Below are 17,395 nucleotides of genomic sequence, written 5' to 3' on the forward strand. Positions count from 1 at the left end.
GGGACAGGCTCTGGACCACCGTGACCCCGCACTAAACAAGTAGTTTTTGACAGTGGATGCATTTAAGAGTCTGAGATGAGTATACCACAATACCTGGATAGTGCAGCAATGGGTACGTCACTCTTAAATAGAAGGCTGTCACATTCCACTGGAAATGATACGGGCTCATGAGAAGCAGGGCAACCCATCTGCTACAATCATCCATTCGTGGGCCAGAAATGAGTGCAAAAATTAAGTCATTTCCAAGACAGACAAAATGAATTAATTAGAAACCTGGATGAAATGACTTAATTTCTGTTTTTTAATACAGACGCCGTTGACTTATGCAAGTAGACCGTTCTTCAACCTCTTACGCAAGTCAAAACTTACGTATGTAGGATTGCCCTCCTCCCCCACTGTTCAACATTGTCGTGTGCCATAATCATGTGCTCCTTTATACGTGCAGCATCCTTCATTATCATATTTATAGTCAATACGGCTAAACCTGGTTACCCTATTATAGATGATAATCTCAGTCCACCTTCGTGCTTCCTTATTATTTTCAATTTCATCTCCCAATCGATTGCTGTATGGTTCTCATTTTCCTTCAAGTGCATGTTTACCACCAGGCATTGTGAATAACGAAATGGATAAAAAATAAGCACTATGCTAACGAGAGGAGATGCGTTCACGGCTCAAAGTACGCGGGAACTGAGAATATGCAGTTTCCTGCCTTGTCTGGCTACGCCAACTTGCGTTTAATGTATTTCATATGTTTTGCGTAAAATAAAAGCGTTATCCGTAAAGACTGTGTATGCCAGGAATTTTTTTGCATAAATCGGGACTTACATAAGTCAAATCTACCCAAGTACAGGGGTGTCTGTATATGTTTAAAAACTGCACAGCTTAATATCTTTGTACACAAACCCAGGTGTCAAATTCTGCCTGGTGTCTGACGTTTCAGCCAACGTGAGGCATGGGAAGTGGAAGATGTGACACTCTCCCAAGGCTCAGAACACCTTTAATAAAACGTCATCTGACGAGAAGGCCTGGTCCCAACTGGGCTGGTGTTGCTAGCAGCATGCATGTGCTAAAGTAGGCAATCACACAGACGTTGCAAGGCTAAGCACTGTCTAGTACAAAACAACACTGTGTGTGCAAAAAAGAGTAATGATATCTTTTGGGTCCTCAGATTAATGAGCAGTTTCCACATAAATTTCATTAACTGCCTAGAACTCCTGAGATGTCATTGTTTTCACTTTGGGCACAAGATTCCCAGTCTTGAGCTGTCACTGTTAGCCCATTGCAGAAGAAAACACCCCACTACTTTGAAGAACTGTTATTCAGTCTTGGTTGTAAATATTAATTTTCATTTCTCCACATAGGTGTTAATTTTTCCTACAGCTGAAATGGGATGCAATAGCACACATTTTTCAAACTGGATCAATTGTAATATGGTGAACTTGAAAAGAAATGTGTTTTCTTTGGAAAGGGAAAAGACAGGTATGGTAATTGGAATCTTGGATGCAGAGACATGTAGAAAGAGAAAAGGGCCTAGAATGAATGTTCTGGAGTCCAGCAATGCCACACACCAGCCATATTACCCAATTTTTCTTGGAAGCACTAAACATAATGACAATAAGACCGTTTTAATAAAAATAAATTTAGCCTGACTTTTACATAACATTTTGGTGAACGTAAATTGACACGGCTTGCTCTTCAGCGGTTGTGGTAAAGATGACTAAACAAGGTTTGGGTCTCAGTCTTTCGCAGAGAAGCTCAAATGATAACGCAAACACCTTTGAGAAAGCTTAAGCTCTGCATCTGCTGCTCTCCATTCCAACTCATCAGGCTTAAGTGGTTCTGTTTACAATTAATTCTCTGCCATTTGCACAGATTTTCTCCAAAAATGCATATTGTAACATGATTTTTCCAATATTTATATTATAGTCAAACTCTTGAGTGTCAGTGAAATTAGCTGGCGTGGTTAATACTTATAATGGGCTCAGATGACAGTGGTGGTTCTTTATGTTGTGCCTGACAGAGAAACTGAGCTTCACTGACCACATCATTGCTGCAACCAGCTGAGGACAGATGATCCATCTGAAAACAGCTTCATACAATGTCTGGCAATGAGGGTTATGAGGCCTGTGAGACAAACATGTTAAAAAGCAAAGGCTAGGACATAATGGCACTTACGTCTTTCTCCGATCGATGTGGGAACATCGATTGCGAGCCGTAGTACATGCTTTCATCTGGGTAGTCACTTTCGACCCCCTCTAAAAACTTCTTTCTTGCACTAAACATGCTGTTTGTCACCTGCAAGAAAAAAAGAGGAGACATATTTAGTTTGCCATTACTAGTCCATACAACACATTGATGGCCTGCTTCCAAACCTGGAACTCAGGAGAGGTTCAGCCAGCGAAAGGTAAGGGGATGAGGCTGAGGATGTATTAGGGAGAGACATAGAGACACTGGCAGAGGGAGCACACAAATGGGGAAGCTAATACGAACAAGTATGTAACATGCATACAGAGGTATCCTTGTCTTCAAAAACATCCTACTTACTGTGTTTAAGAGTAAAGATGTACACCCTCGCTGAAATTAATTTAACAGAGTATAAACCCCAATAGTGCATCAGCAGAGAGCCACCTTGCAAAATATCTACAATTTCTGAATCATCTCCAAATATTAGCCTCTTCATTTTAAGCAGCACCACAAAAAGCCAACAGAACTTACACTTTTAGTCCACTTTGATTTCGTTGCAAGTGGACTGTTCAACACTGCAATAATAGAGAATATGAGGTTCCAGAATAGAGAAAATAAACTGAGAAAAGTAAAAACTTTCAGTGCATACACAGCTTAGAGAATTCAAAGGCTAAACGTTGTCAATAAGGTGGTGTAGTGCACTAGGGACCTCTTCAGGAACAAATGCTGCATGATTACATTAAAGGCCCTGATGTCCCCTACTTTACTCCCAGGGTGCATTAACACATTAACACTGCTCCAACAGACACCGCTGGATGGACGGCTCTAGCCCATGAGTTCACCAGGGTCTCTGATTCTGTTCATTTACTCAGTGTCATAAAACAACGGTCTTAAGTTACTTAGGAAAGGTAGCACCTTCACCCTCAAGTACATGATGACAGTGAACATCCTGTGCTTGTTATCCCTTATTTTAGATTTGAGAAAGGATCTTAAGACAGGTGATGGCACCACAAAAAAGGACAATGCCCTGCCTTAATCATGACTCACTTTTGTGTGAGTTTTGAGGCCCCTTAATGGAAAGATAAGGTACTGAAGACTATTTTGACATGTAGTAAACACTATATCTGGAATGTACATACATCCCTCTTCTGTACGTCAAAGTAAAAACTGGACAAAGCAGAAAGTATTATTTATAGTCGCACACTGAAGGGAAAGAAATGGACATCTTTGGACAAATTAACCAAGTTCATACAATTAACATGATACATAGAAAAGGACTAGTACAGGAAGCTAAAGTCAGTCTATAAGGGTAGAAAGCAAGTGGGAATCTTTTACAATGGGTATATCTAGTGCTGATTCACTTGGTTAAACTGGTGAAGCTGGACTACAAGGAAATCCTACACCACGTAACAGTGTGGTTTTCCCAAACAGGGGAAGTCTCTGAAACACCTGAGATCACAGACTGTTTCTGAAGACCATTAGCAGTGGGGGGTGGGGTAACAGACTTGTTTCATTCTGGTGTCCTTGACAGAAAGTAAAAGCGCAGAGACACTGAAAGGCACTCCAGCACAATTAAACGTCTTGTTAAATGTAGGTCATGGGCTCCGAACAGAAGCTATTTTTGTGAACTGCTGCCATTCTACTACACATGTTTGCAAACACAACCTCTTATGTAGGGGAAAACATTGACTTTTGAGAAACATTTGTAAGATTTTTACTAAAAACGAACTCTATGCACAGCTTTATCTTCAATCAAGACAAAGACTGAAAACTGTAACCATAAGGAGTCAATGGCTGACGATGTCAAGAAGAATTAGAATTGTGGTACAGTTGGAGAAACCTTTGTTTATCATTGCCACTGCCTGCAAAATATACTGCATACCTTTGTAACCTGGAATTAAAAGTGCCTTTTGAAATACTCGTATGTCAGTCAGCTCACCAACAGCTTAGTTTACCAAGAGCTAAATAAGGGAAATTAATTAAGCATGCTAGCAGTTCCCACATTTTAACCAGTTGCACAGAGAGGACATTTCTGTACTGCAACTGTGTTAATTTCTCGTATCCACTGCTTATGAATATGTTATCAATGTTCTGGCAAAACACATCTTAAAACTGGAGCACATTCTACACTTATTCTGTGCTTGAAGGTTGTATTTTGGAATAAATTAAGCAAGGTTTCTTTGTGACACACCACATCCAAGAGCACTGCCTCCTCTTTCAAAGAATGGAGATCAGACACATATGAAGAATGCCAATGGATGGTCTGAAAACCGACAGATGGACCAGTTAAATCCCACACAGCATGACATATGGAAACAAAGGCTAAATTTAAAGTCTATAATACAAGACGACTGCATCACGTAAGCATTCTACTAAGTTTTAATGTTGTTTCCCACCAAAGCTAATGTTTTCGAACCCGTGTCTCAAATTTAGCATATGAGCTCCTTGTTTTTATGTATGTACGTGATGATACTGTGCAGAAAATGCCGGAGTGGAAGCTGTAGGGGGGAAACTGACTAATAGAATGGCTTATTAGAGTCACAAACAGCTGTAGTCCAGCAAGAGTATCCAAAACTCTAAAAGGGAGCTGAACAGATTGAAAGACGAATCCCTTGAGGAGTACAACTCAACAGCCTAACTGTCAGAGTCATCTATGAAGTTACCACCCAATCCTGACAAATCTCAAGTCATGGAACTGTCTCACCTTAAATAGAATTAATCACCTAGAATTGGGAGACTCAAAGGGCTCCAGTTTGTACGCACAAATATTGTGAAACACAATTAACGACCCCTTGTCTCAGACAGGTCATGCCAAATCATATGAAAAGACGGGAGTGAAACACACAGACATTTTCTCAGTAATTTCACCCAACAGCTCAAAGATCTATTACTTAAAGTGGAATAAAAACACCACAGGTGATATGTGGTACTATGGCTGCTTTGGAAACCTACATCAGTGAAGAGTAACAGCAAAGACAGATAGGACAAGGTACCAGTGACAGCCAGTGTTATCTAGATGGAAACCTTGACCTTACTCTACTACTCTGACCAGCCACAATATGTTATCTGGGAGGAGCCAACTCTCCATCCTTTGTCCCCAGTTTAGGCCTTTCAATAACAAAGGACTCCTTCTTGGTGGGGAGTGGGACATGAATGGTTTTGGATTACAGAGGAGTGGACAATGACACCTTTTCTGTGGAGTGACCTACAGTTGGCCTGAACCAGGGACTCCTAGCAGAGGAGCTAGGTCAAAAACAAACTGCAGAAAAGATCCATAGTAAAAGTACCATATTAATGGCCATGGTCATCTTTTTATAAAAAAAAAAAAAAAAAAACATGCATTGAGTACCTTAAACATTTTTAACAACCTGTTGGTATAATGCAAGGTTCTGGCAGTGCGGAGTCTGTCCTGAAAGCCTATGGCATGAGACAGAGTACATACAGGACAGAATGCCAGTCCATCACAGAACAAATTATACACACTCATGCACTCACACATATACACTCTACGGTCAGGTTCCATTCACGAGTTCACCTGAAACATCTTTGGACTGTGGAAGGAAACCAGAAAACGCAAAGAACATGCAAGGTCCACATAGACAAAGCTAGACTGAAAATCCCTAGCCCAGCAGTTGTGAGTCACAGGGGCTACCTGCTGCACCACCATGCCACCATTCTCGATATTTTGATTATTACAAATGGCAATTACGCCCTACACAAGCTCTGTCAGAGTGCGAGTAACATTCACTGACCACAGTGACACCTTGCAACCACATAAAAATGAGGCAAGAATTCTTTCTCAGTGTAGACATATATGCAAGTTTGTGGCAACTAAATATTTCATTCTGTGTGGGAAGACAAAAAAAATATTCTTATGGTAGAAGCAGATGGTGTTTAAAAAAACAGGACAAGGCTCTGACTCAGAGCCCAGAGTTCTAGCACCTATAAAGGCATTCTAGACGAGATGCTCTGAAGAACTTATTATATATTATCAGCCAACTGAAAATGCAGAATTTCTAATCATGTAAGCAGCACAGGAGTACACGCATGCTCAGGTGCGCACACACAGAGTGCTGCACTCACCTCAGGGGCCACAAGGGCTCCAGGAGGCACAGAGACCCAGGGATCATAGCCACTATGCCATACAAGAGCTCGGCCCCCTCTGGAGCTGCCCACGCGGCCAGTGCCTGGGCTCATGGAGCATTTGGCCGGATGTCAAGCTCAGTGGGAGGAACTGGCCAGCTGACAGCAGTGCTGACCCACATCTTGTAAGGGAAGGAAGGCACTCATCTGATCGGTAGTACAGGCTGAGGGACAGACATCAGGTCAAGGGACATTCTGACGGTGGTAGAATGAGGGAAATTACGGCAAAGATGAACAAGCAGACCAACTACATACCTGGCAGAAAACCAGCCATAATGATACATTCAATTCAATTTATTTTTAAAGAGCGCTCTTCTCAAGCAGTGCCACACTAAATCAAGTTCTCAATTTAGCAGACACTCCAGTGTTTTAAATCCACAAAAAACCTTGTTTTTATTTGTCATTTCTTTGACGCAACATCGGTGTTAAGGGCAGAAGTGTTAACATGAGAAGCAAACCTTATGTTAAGACAGCAGTTTGCTTTACACAAAGCTGAAAATGGAGAGAAACAAAAAAACTACACTGAGAGCAAGTGTGATGTAAGGAGGGGGGAAAAAAAAAAAAAAAAATCAGGTGATCGGCAAGATGCTACTCAATGCAAAAGTAAACAAAATTTTAAAACCACTGAGTGAATGCCCCAGATTGAGGACTGAAAGGACAGGATAATCCTTTAATGCCAAGGAGGGTGAGCACATGCTTTGTGTGTGTGTGTTTGGCATAGATGCAAAATCATGAGCTCAAAAAACAGCAGTGCCAAGAAGCCTTGTGACTGCACTTCACTTACCCATGTGTTACGACAAGTAGGTCTTAATGAAATTAGCACAGATATCACAAAAACTGACCTCAAGGTAGGAAAGGAGAGGAGTTAACTACAGGTGGTCCCAGATTCACAATGGTTCGACTAGCAACTTTTTCGACATTATGATGGTGAGCCGACATTCAGTAGAAATCGTATTTCCAATTTTGATTTTTTTCTCGGGCAAGCGGTACGCAGAGCGATACTCTCGCGCGATGCTGAACAGCGACAGTGATCCGCATCTCCCATTTTGTCACGCAGAGGTGTGTATTAGGTGTACTAAATGCATTTTCAACTTACGATATTTTCGGGGAACCTAACCCCATCATAAATCGGGGACCACCTGTATAAGTCATTACGTGCAGGACGGAGCCGTTGGCCAACAACACATACATCACCTCTGGAAAGGAGGGTGAACGGCAAATTATTCAGACACGTAAATCAAGAACAATGTATGGTGCACTTACTGATTCTATGAGTCTGCTGGAGTTAGTGCAGGGCTGTGTGGATCTTGTCAAATCTAGGCAACACAGCGTATGCGTTTTAGTAAAATTACTCCTGACCCCGTAACTGAGAGAGACAGGGAGATATGGTCAAGAGAGGAGACTGGTGCATAGTGATGGGTCGCCTTGCCTTCCACAGTAGCCTGTAATGGCCTGAGGCCTTTGAGAGGGCATGGTGGCTTGTGTGTGTGCATCAGTACCCGTGAGGAGATGGCATGACCGTTGACATATATGTATGCACACAGCAAATGTGTAACCACAACCAACCGTGCACTTTCTTTCCACACAACAAAACTGACATCCACCGATGTTATCTGCAGCAAGAAAGTTGCTGATGAGTTCAAAACCGCTTCTAATTACTGCACTGGAAGCAACAAGAATCTGCCCACTGAAATCTACCGAAACAAGGGTGTAGATGAAATAATAGGACAGTGAGGAACTTTCTTACCCTGAACTACTTCTGTAAATATTACCCAGCTGTATAAATGTGTAAATCATTGGAATTTGTTCATCATACAAATATGTTATTAGAGTATCAGATAAATAAACAAACACAAACAGCAGGAACCTCAGAAACAGGCTTTTTACAGTTTGTAGCAGAAGAAGCATTTAAAAATAAGTGCAATCTGCTACATCCCTGGGTAGTGCTTACCCCACCAACAATGACCTGGATAACTTTCCAAACTTTGGGGTGCTGGGCATTCACCACCAGAAAGCTACAGTGCTCAGGTAAAACACACACACACACACACACACACACACACACACACACACACACACACACACACACACACACACACACACACAAAGCCACGGCTGGCTGTGAGATTCGCAAGCAAATGACTTCTCCCTGGGCCACTCGGGTAATTACAGTTTGTCCAGCTCGGCCTCTCAGGAACCATCCGCTTACAAAAATCAATTTTCTTTTTTCCCCTTTAAGCTTGCCACAGCCTGGTAACTTGATCTTCATCCCAGAAGTCACTCTGGATGGCAGCGCACGATTGAGGAAGGACCCTGAGGAAAAGCAGCCCGCTGCCAGCCAATGACAGTGCGCTGTGTGGGCTGGGACGGTGACTGGCTCTCACTTTTAAATAATGCATTTCTTTCTGCCCTCCGTTTCAGTGCGCTCTTCTGCTACACTGGCTGTCGGCTTTTTTGGCTCCAACAGCAGCATAAAGAGGACTGGCATCAGCTGCAAATCTGAACATTTCATTTTATCTGAGAGCTTTTCCTGGCCATGTCAGCCACTATCTCCCTAACCCCAAAGTGCTGTCAACACTGCTGCCTATTATCTCCTCATTCTTTCCATATCCAAACTTCTAATTAATCGTTTTCACACAGGAAGCTTTACCTACAACAGAATACAGACAAAATACAAAGCTCACGGCTTAAACTGGTCAACTTTCAAGATGCAACACGCTGAAAGCTTCTCTTTCCATCCATAAGAAACTCCAGAAGCTGTCATACAAGTTTAAAATTTCAAACCAATGGCACCATCACAAGGAGCTTTACAAGAAGAAGATAAACCCATCTGGTGCAACAAGGAGAGTTCACGATTTGCTACATGGCTTCGGCCTTATACAGCCCTTCCTGAAGTGGCCAGAAAGGCCAGTGTCAATACCATGGTTATGGTTGGCAGGCTTTAGCTGGGCAGCAGGTAGTTTACTGGTTGGAGATGCTGCCTTTAGACTTAGTGGTTGTAAGTTTGAATCCCAGTTCCTGCATTAGTACCCTAGAGCATAGTACTTCTCCTAAAATGCTTCAGCAAAAAAAAAAAAAAAACCAACCAACTGTGTTTAAGTGTAAATGTAATTAGCTTAAAACTAAGTCATTCTGCAGAAAAGTGTCAGCTAAACTCAGTGCTATGAAGTCGGAAGCAATTATTGGGTTACTGGAGTCGGAAAAAATGTACCAACTCCAACTTAATGCACCACATATGCCGGCATATAAGTCGACCCCCAAAAATTAGAGCTGTAATATAGATTTAGGTCTATATTCGCCAGATAAGTCAACCCCCAACATAATATGGAGTGCTGTAGAGTCGGAAGCAATTATTGGGTTACTGGAATCAGAGGTTTTGTGTACTGACTCCACAACCCTGGCTAAACTCATATATGTAAATGTTCATGACCAGAAAAATGTCATTGGCAAAAGTTACAAAGCAGCCTTATTTCTTCCCTCTTCACGTTAATCAAGTCTGATGCCATTAAGCTTGCGTCACACCTTAAATCTCTGAAATACTCAGCCTCCTAGTGACCATGACAAAAAAAAAAATATCCAGCAGTGAGTTAATACAGAGGATGGAATAAGCTCCTCTTACGTTTCGGGTAGCTCTGTCCATCTGCCATCTTTGCATCCAAGCCATGCTGAAAATTCCAAGTCAGCTGCCTAATCTGCAGCTCTAAGGACACTGGTTGTTACTCCATTTCAATTCCACCAGCGCATGTTACAGACTCTGTTACACTGCAACTGCAATGTGGAATAGTTATAAAATTCTCAGAACACACAACAAAAGACTGTGTGTTTCCAGTTCTTAGTCCAAACTGAATTCATCATTACAAGATACCTGAAATCAGCTGAGTGACATTCTACCACTGATCTCTACTTTAGAAAACACCAGTGTCTCAGTAAGAACTAGAATTGACCAGGATTTGTTCTGTTTCTGTGACACGTGGGATAAAAGACAAGTTACACCAGGGGAAGAAGCCACATATTTGCACTTAAAAGCTGCTGTCAGTTTTTCCTCCCCTTTTCAAAGCTCTCTATGCAAATGTTTCCATGAAATGCAGTTTCTGCTAATTAAATCACAAAGTCCTTGCTTCAGCTCTTGTCCAGGAACTAAGTGGCTTGCCGGCAGTGACAACAACTATAATCTTTTCATCTGAACAGCAGATGAATAAACTGCAAATAGGGATATGATGAACTGTGTTTCAGCAACAAATGGACTGGATTATGAGTTCATCTTTGCTCAGCCATTTATGTACTGACTAAATAAACTCGTATTTGTTGCAGATACTTCCCACAAAATTCTAATACAATAGAATTTCCACAGCATTATTTTATTCCAATTTCTTTGGGATTTTTTATTTTCCTCTCCTCAATTACCAGCTGTAAGTGTTCTTATTTCCTGACAGCAAACCATTATCGTTGCAGGTCTTTTCTTTCATTACTTAGCACTGTATGTGCTGAACTGTTCAGTGCTCTGGATCACTCTGGTGAGAAGAGCACTTTAAAAGTAAACAGTTTAATGTGCCATTCTAATGTAGACTTAATGAAGCAGAAGTTAGAGGTAATACTGTCTGGACCTCACCAGTTGTCACAGCTTCAAAATGTAAAGTGTGAAATTGCCCATAATGCATCACACAGTTAAACAACCTCAAAACAATGCACTGTCCCACCTCACTTCTTGGGGAGGAGTCAATGTGCTGCCTCCATAGTTTTTTTCTTTAACCTTTGATAAGTCACAAAAACTCACTGAGTGACAAAGGTGTTTATTAAAGTGTCAAAATAAGTGAGGGACAGAGAACAGATATGATATACAATATTTACAAAAGTAGACCATACTTCACATGTGCCATGAAGAATTACACTATCAGTATGCATCTACATCACATTCCTAAAAAAGAGCTAATAAACCCTTTAAATAGCATTTCTTCTGTCTTTAGAAAGGACTTAACTGTTTCACACAAAAAGGGACATAACAATAAGAGACCTGAATCAGGGAACCATTGACTTAAACATAACAAATGAAGTTATACATGAATATAATTCACCAAGTTTATGCACAAATGTTACTCTTCAGCATTACCACCAATCAAAATGAAGCACAAGTGGTTACTGACTTCAAGATTTATGAAAACCCAGATTTACAACATCCATCCAATACACCTTACATAATTTAAGTTTCAACGTTTGGTCATAACATCTAGCAAAATCAGCTGGCCGCACTGCCACAACACACTCATATTTCTTTGTCACTGTGTCTATCAGCTACAGTATACTATTAACAAAAATGTTTTATTTATATAATGTTTACTTTGTGTTTCTACTCAAGCTCCCCCCAATACCTAGCAAGTGAAAACAACAATTCATGTGCATTGTTTACATAATACAGAATAGAGGACAACAAAGTCGACTTACAATAAGGTCATTGGAACACAACCTCATTGTAAGTCGAGGACTAATATTCCTTGTAATAAGTCTTCTACAACAATTAATTTTAACAATTCAACGCCAACTGAGCATGTGCATTGTAGAAACAGGCAGTGTGTGTGAGCGCCAGTGCTAGACAATCAACTCCAACCCTTGATGACCACTTTCTTTGTTTTCTAGGCAAGGGAGGAATGGAAGTGGTTTTCCAGTCCCCTTTTCCATACATGTTTGGAGGGTACACACAAGGGAAGATATAGCCCAACTCTGAGCTGGACTCAAACCCGGGGTTCAGGGAGCAGCTCAGGAGCTGTGAAGGACCGACTTTATCCACCGTTCCACCAAGTCCCATAGGCAACGTGTAAAACTGGACTCAAACCTTTTTTGGGTTTTTTTTACCAGGCCTGAATGTGAAAAATGCTGATGGGTGAGTAACACAGAAGCAACATTACAGCATTACACATGCTATACATAGAGGGGGAAAGTACGTGTCTGTACATGTTTGAATGGCATAAACATGTAGCCAACTTTGTTGCCAATTTGCTGCTATGATAGCTTAATTGTTTGGAATGAATGAGTGAGTTTTCTGCAGACACTTAACTGTGGGACACACACTCTGTCACATAATTCTGTTTGAACCATGATGGGAAGTGGAACAGAGTGGCATTGCATGAAGCAGGTCAACAGGAAATGAAAGGTGCTGCAGTCACAGGTACCAGCTCATGGGATACTTGCCTGTCCTGTGGTCCTACCGTGTTGCACACATGCAAATGTTCTTGGCTGAGGTGTAATGTTTACTAGCTTGAGAGTTTATGTAATGCATGTCTCAGCAATGCTCAAGCGATGTCCTCTCTTACACTTTTCAGTATCTATTCAGAAGCCCACCTGAGTTGAGATGTAGCCTTTATGCAGCTACTCATGTGATGTATTCGGGTTCATATGGTAGAATGTGACAAATTAACTCTGCTTTAGAATCAAATGTCTCCATCCAAGTCTATCTTTCTGTTGATGTGATACACTCATTGTGTTTTTCTCTGAGATGTATGTCAGGTTGGAGAAAAGTGTCTGCTAAGAGAATGAATGTAAATGTAATGTAAAATGTAACTGTAGTTTAACTCTCACGACATGGGTTAAAACAGAAGTGCAATTAGAGCCACACAATATTAGCCAAGTGGCCGTAAACAGTTATAACGTGGGAAAACTGTCAGCTGAATTTTTATTTCAATGTTTCACTCAGATACTGGAGTTCTACAGATAAGCAGGGGTCAGCTTGATGCAGCCGTAGCCAAACCACTGTCTATTCAAAGAAGTGTTTATCACCATACAGCAAAAACATACAATCCAGTGCCATAAAGTTATCGCAACAGAAAATGCATAGGTATCAAGTTGCAAGGTCACAACCTACAGCAAAGTATTCCAGAGATACACTGGCATCTAATTTCAAAGTTCCCGGTCAAATTTCTATGCCACGTTTTGAAGACTGTCTTCCTAAGAGTAGCGCCCACCATCTCCTTCAACCCACGATCAGACCATGTTACCACTTTCAGTCCATTTTAGCATAAGAACACTGCATTCTCATAGCTCAACTAAGAAAGAAACTTCTACTAAGCAAAGGTATAATTGTGCACTGACTGGCGAATTAAGATTATCCAAGACAAATCCAAATCCGTGAAATGTCCACTGGCATAAACAGACTGCATAACAAATAAAGAAAGGTGTGTTGGTACCACTAATGGGCTTTTGCCAGAGCACTATGCCTTCCCCCTCATTGTTGGTGCTTTCGCACCAAGCAGCACAAGAAGTTTGTTTTGTACTGCAATGGTTCTCCAGAGGAGTGACTGGACATACTGGTGAAAATACATCAAGCACAAAACTAAACACATGCTTACAGGGGTGACAGATTCTGAAGAGGCTTAAGCGAATCTTCTATTTGCAAACACACTAAATACTGTTCAAGGTTCCCCTTTCACAAAAGACCACTATAGCGGAATAGTTCCATTAGGAAATCAAGAAACCTCTAAGAGGAACCAATGTTTGCCATAACAGACCTAAATGTTAACCCCCCTTGACCAGGGTTTAACCTTCCAGCACTTGTGTAAAACTCTTAATGAGATACAGGGCCCAGTGAAGGCATGAAACAAATTACTGGGAGGAGACCTTGCAATGATATTTTCTCATTTATGATGAAGACTCCAGACTAAACAGCCTTCATTCTGTTACTATCAACAAATCAAAGACCTTCAAGCTGTACACATCTTTCAACAAAGACAAGTCTGCATTCAAGCAAGGAGAATCATTCTTTGTACTCAAGGAAATGCTTCAGCTGCTCTCTGCTGATTCCACAATGACTAAGACTAGGATGCAAAGCCTTGTGTCTGGTGGGGGACACAACTACAGATGTGGATAAATCAATGAATCAGTCACAGTAATAATGGAAAAAATGTCAGCCTAAACAAAATACATACGTACCCAAAAAAAAGGGCTCAAAAGTATGGTTGCCCCACAAACACCACAATATGCCCCTCATCACTGATCAGTACAAAAAAAAAAAAAAAAAAAACCACTGAAGTTGTTTTAAAGTAACATTTATACAGAACCATATAGCTAAACACTTTACTGTTTTGTCTTACTGTGTGGGCTCTTAGTATCATTTGATCAAAAGGTGCTCACACCTTACATTCTGTTCAGCCTAAAACAAGGTTGTTAAAGTTAACAAGCGGTCAGTGGTTTCTGGACATGCCAGCAAGCATTAAAGTCTGTTCCTTGTGCACTGTGCCTACAGACGCCACTGGAATTTCTGTCTGAGAGAACTGCCTGCAGACAGGTTCCACTGGCTCATTTCCTTCTCTTGTAACTCCAGGTGCCAAGTACCCTTCAAAACCAAGCAATGACTGTTTTAAAGGCCTCATAGTCATACACTCTTTCCACCTGACATTACTCTCCACTTCCTGATTTTCTTGGTCTCAGAACATTAGCAAAAAAGAACAAAAAAGTAAACAGTATTGCTCGGTATTCATTACTACACATTTTAGAAAAGCGGTAACCAAAACAGGTTATTAATCAGTTAACTAAAATTTAATTACAATCACCATAATTGCAAAAGTAATGTTTTATTTCATTTAAAATTATAGGTGTCCCTGAATTTTAGCAGGCCTACCATTACAGTAGCCAGAGAAACATCTCTATCTTGGAAATGCTACCCTAAAGAACATAAGGTTTGTTTAGGTTGAGGAGATGGTACAAGAAGCAAGAATCATGTCGTTTCAGCCTTCCTCATCATTGCTATCACTGCTGGTCTTTCAGATATAGAACAACATGCAAATTGGCTTCCCACACCTCTGTGTTGCCCCAGATGAATGTACACACTCAAAAACAAGTAGTAGTTTACATTCAGCATGTCTTATATGTACAACACCTTTTTATGGAAAGCAAACTTTTTAAAAAACAAAAATAAAAAAAACTGGGGTAGCTGATAGCATAGTGGTTAGAACTGCTGCTTTTGGACCCAAAGGTGACAGGTTCGAATCCCACCTACAGCTGTAGTACCTTTGAGCAAGGTACTTACCCTAAATTGCTCCAGTAAAATTAACCAGCTGTGTAAATACGTAAATAATTGTGAGTAGCTTAACATTGTCAGTCACTTTGGAGAAAAGCAGAGCTAAATGAATAAATGTAAATTTGCATGTTATGCTCCATAAAATATCTGGCAAAAAAAACCTAGCATATCAATGACACAAACCATACAAAGGAAGATACAACTGAGACTGACAGAAGTTCCTGTTATATTACAGGCAGAACTCCTTCAGCCAAGATGCAAACCAACAGACTGTAGGCTGGAAAACAAGGCTGAGTGAGGACAGGAACAAAAATGAGCTAAAAATGAGAAGGAGAAGCAGAACCTGGACAGACAAACTGAACATGGCTAATTACATGACATTTTCCCCCTAGGGGCTCTATCACCCTACAGAAATATTCCCTGTCAAGAATCCTCAGTAGCTTACCTAGGCTTTCATCAACACCATGAAACTTCCACATGTGGCCAAGTGCAGGTCAGCTTTCAGTAAAGGTACATTTTCCAACAGGTGTCTTCACCAATCAAAGGTGCCACAGTGAATTTGAATCCTGGTGGCACACTGAATTAGTAGAGAATGGAATGGCCATGTTGCTTACATGGGCTGTTGTTCTGTGCAAAAATCTGTACCTCTCCCATGTTTCAATGACACTGAACAGTTAATGTGTCCCACTCTTACTGTTATAAAAGTGGATGAAAACTTTTTGACTAAAGACAGTGAAATTTCAGTGTTTCTACATATCATTGTACATTTTTAAATGTTCATAAAAATATATAAAACTACTTCCCATATCTGGAGTGGGACATAGAACTTTCAAGGAAAAGCACTGACTCCTCATCAATAGTAAGACATGCAATATAAAAATTAAATTAAATTTTCCCCAGTTCTGTGAAGATTCTTGACAAAGAACAATGAGATGGGCTACACATATCTTTATTTACCTTCAAGTAGGGAGACACTTTAATGATGCCACACACTTACAGAAACACTGCTTGGGGGGGAGGGGGGGCTACTGGGAAACGTTCAGCTCTTCAATACACATTTTTGTCAGTACTTGTTATCAAACAACAAAAGTGTGTGAACAGACTTGTGAAATCACTTTCTCAGTTCAGTAGCATTCCGAAGGGCCATGAAGATCATCAATATGAAATCAAAACATAACAGTGCCCCAGACAAACTAAACACCAAAGAAAATATGTTTCTATAGAAGAGATTAATGTTATGTACTTTCGCTCCATTCAAAATCCCTTCCATTATCTCATGTAAAACAAAACCATGCCAAATACAATACTGCTTGAGATGTGAACTGCCCCGAAAAGCCATACAGTTAAAAGTGCCTGCATTCATAATAATCACAGCACACGACAAATACTATGTTACATGCCATAACTTTTTTCAGCAGCTCATTGTCCTGGTCTGGAAGAGCCAGTTGAAACATGGAAAGAAAGTCACCGTCACTTTGTTAATGTACAGAACACTAATTCACTGTGAGTAGCAGCTGTCCTGACAATGTGTGTGCTTGCAAATCTCTGAATCACTTCCAGTATTTTTAGAATGTAGGTAAAGTGCACAGATTTTAACACACTGTCATGTCCATGTAAGTAGTGACCCTGGTCACAGAATGAATCCCAAGTTCTATTCATTAAGAACAACAAAAGTCTAAATATTTACAATGAACTGGTGTTAAAGAATGTCTGCAGGAAATACTTTTAGTCTATGACAATTTATCTGACACCTTTGGCCAAAGCAAAATAAAATGCTAGGTTTGCATGCAAAGGAACTAGAAGTTCTTTACCCACTTAAACAACTGGGTAATTTCATTTACATTTATTTAGCAGACCCTTTTCTCCAAAGCAACTTCCAATGAACTCAATCTAGTGTTATCAGCCCGCACACCTTATTCACTGTGGTGACTTACACCGCTAAATACGCTACTTACACTGGGTCACTCATCCATACATCAGTGGAACACGCTCTCTCTGTCACTCACACACTATGGGTGAACCTGAACAGCAAGTCTTTGGACTGTGGAGGAAACCCACACA

At 40.7% G+C, this 17,395-nt stretch overlaps 2 protein-coding genes across 3 annotated transcripts in view; one reads left to right on the forward strand and one right to left on the reverse strand.

Annotated features, from left to right (window-relative positions):
- The window catches only part of ttll1 (tubulin tyrosine ligase-like family, member 1), a 917,975-nt gene that overhangs the window by 360,847 nt on the left and 539,733 nt on the right, over nucleotides 1-17,395 (forward strand). The window lies entirely within an intron of this gene.
- The window catches only part of LOC108942431 (CCR4-NOT transcription complex subunit 2), a 33,514-nt gene that overhangs the window by 13,795 nt on the left and 2,324 nt on the right, over nucleotides 1-17,395 (reverse strand). For both annotated transcript variants that reach the window (XM_018765817.2, XM_018765816.1), the window contains exon 2: nucleotides 2,179-2,298. In XM_018765817.2, the coding sequence (XP_018621333.1) occupies nucleotides 2,179-2,286 (108 nt within the window). In that variant the 5' untranslated portion in view covers nucleotides 2,287-2,298. The remainder of the gene's footprint in view (nucleotides 1-2,178; nucleotides 2,299-17,395) is intronic.

Source organism: Scleropages formosus, chromosome 5 (genome assembly GCF_900964775.1).
Source record: "Scleropages formosus chromosome 5, fSclFor1.1, whole genome shotgun sequence".
NCBI classification, from domain to species: Eukaryota; Metazoa; Chordata; class Actinopteri; order Osteoglossiformes; family Osteoglossidae; genus Scleropages; species Scleropages formosus.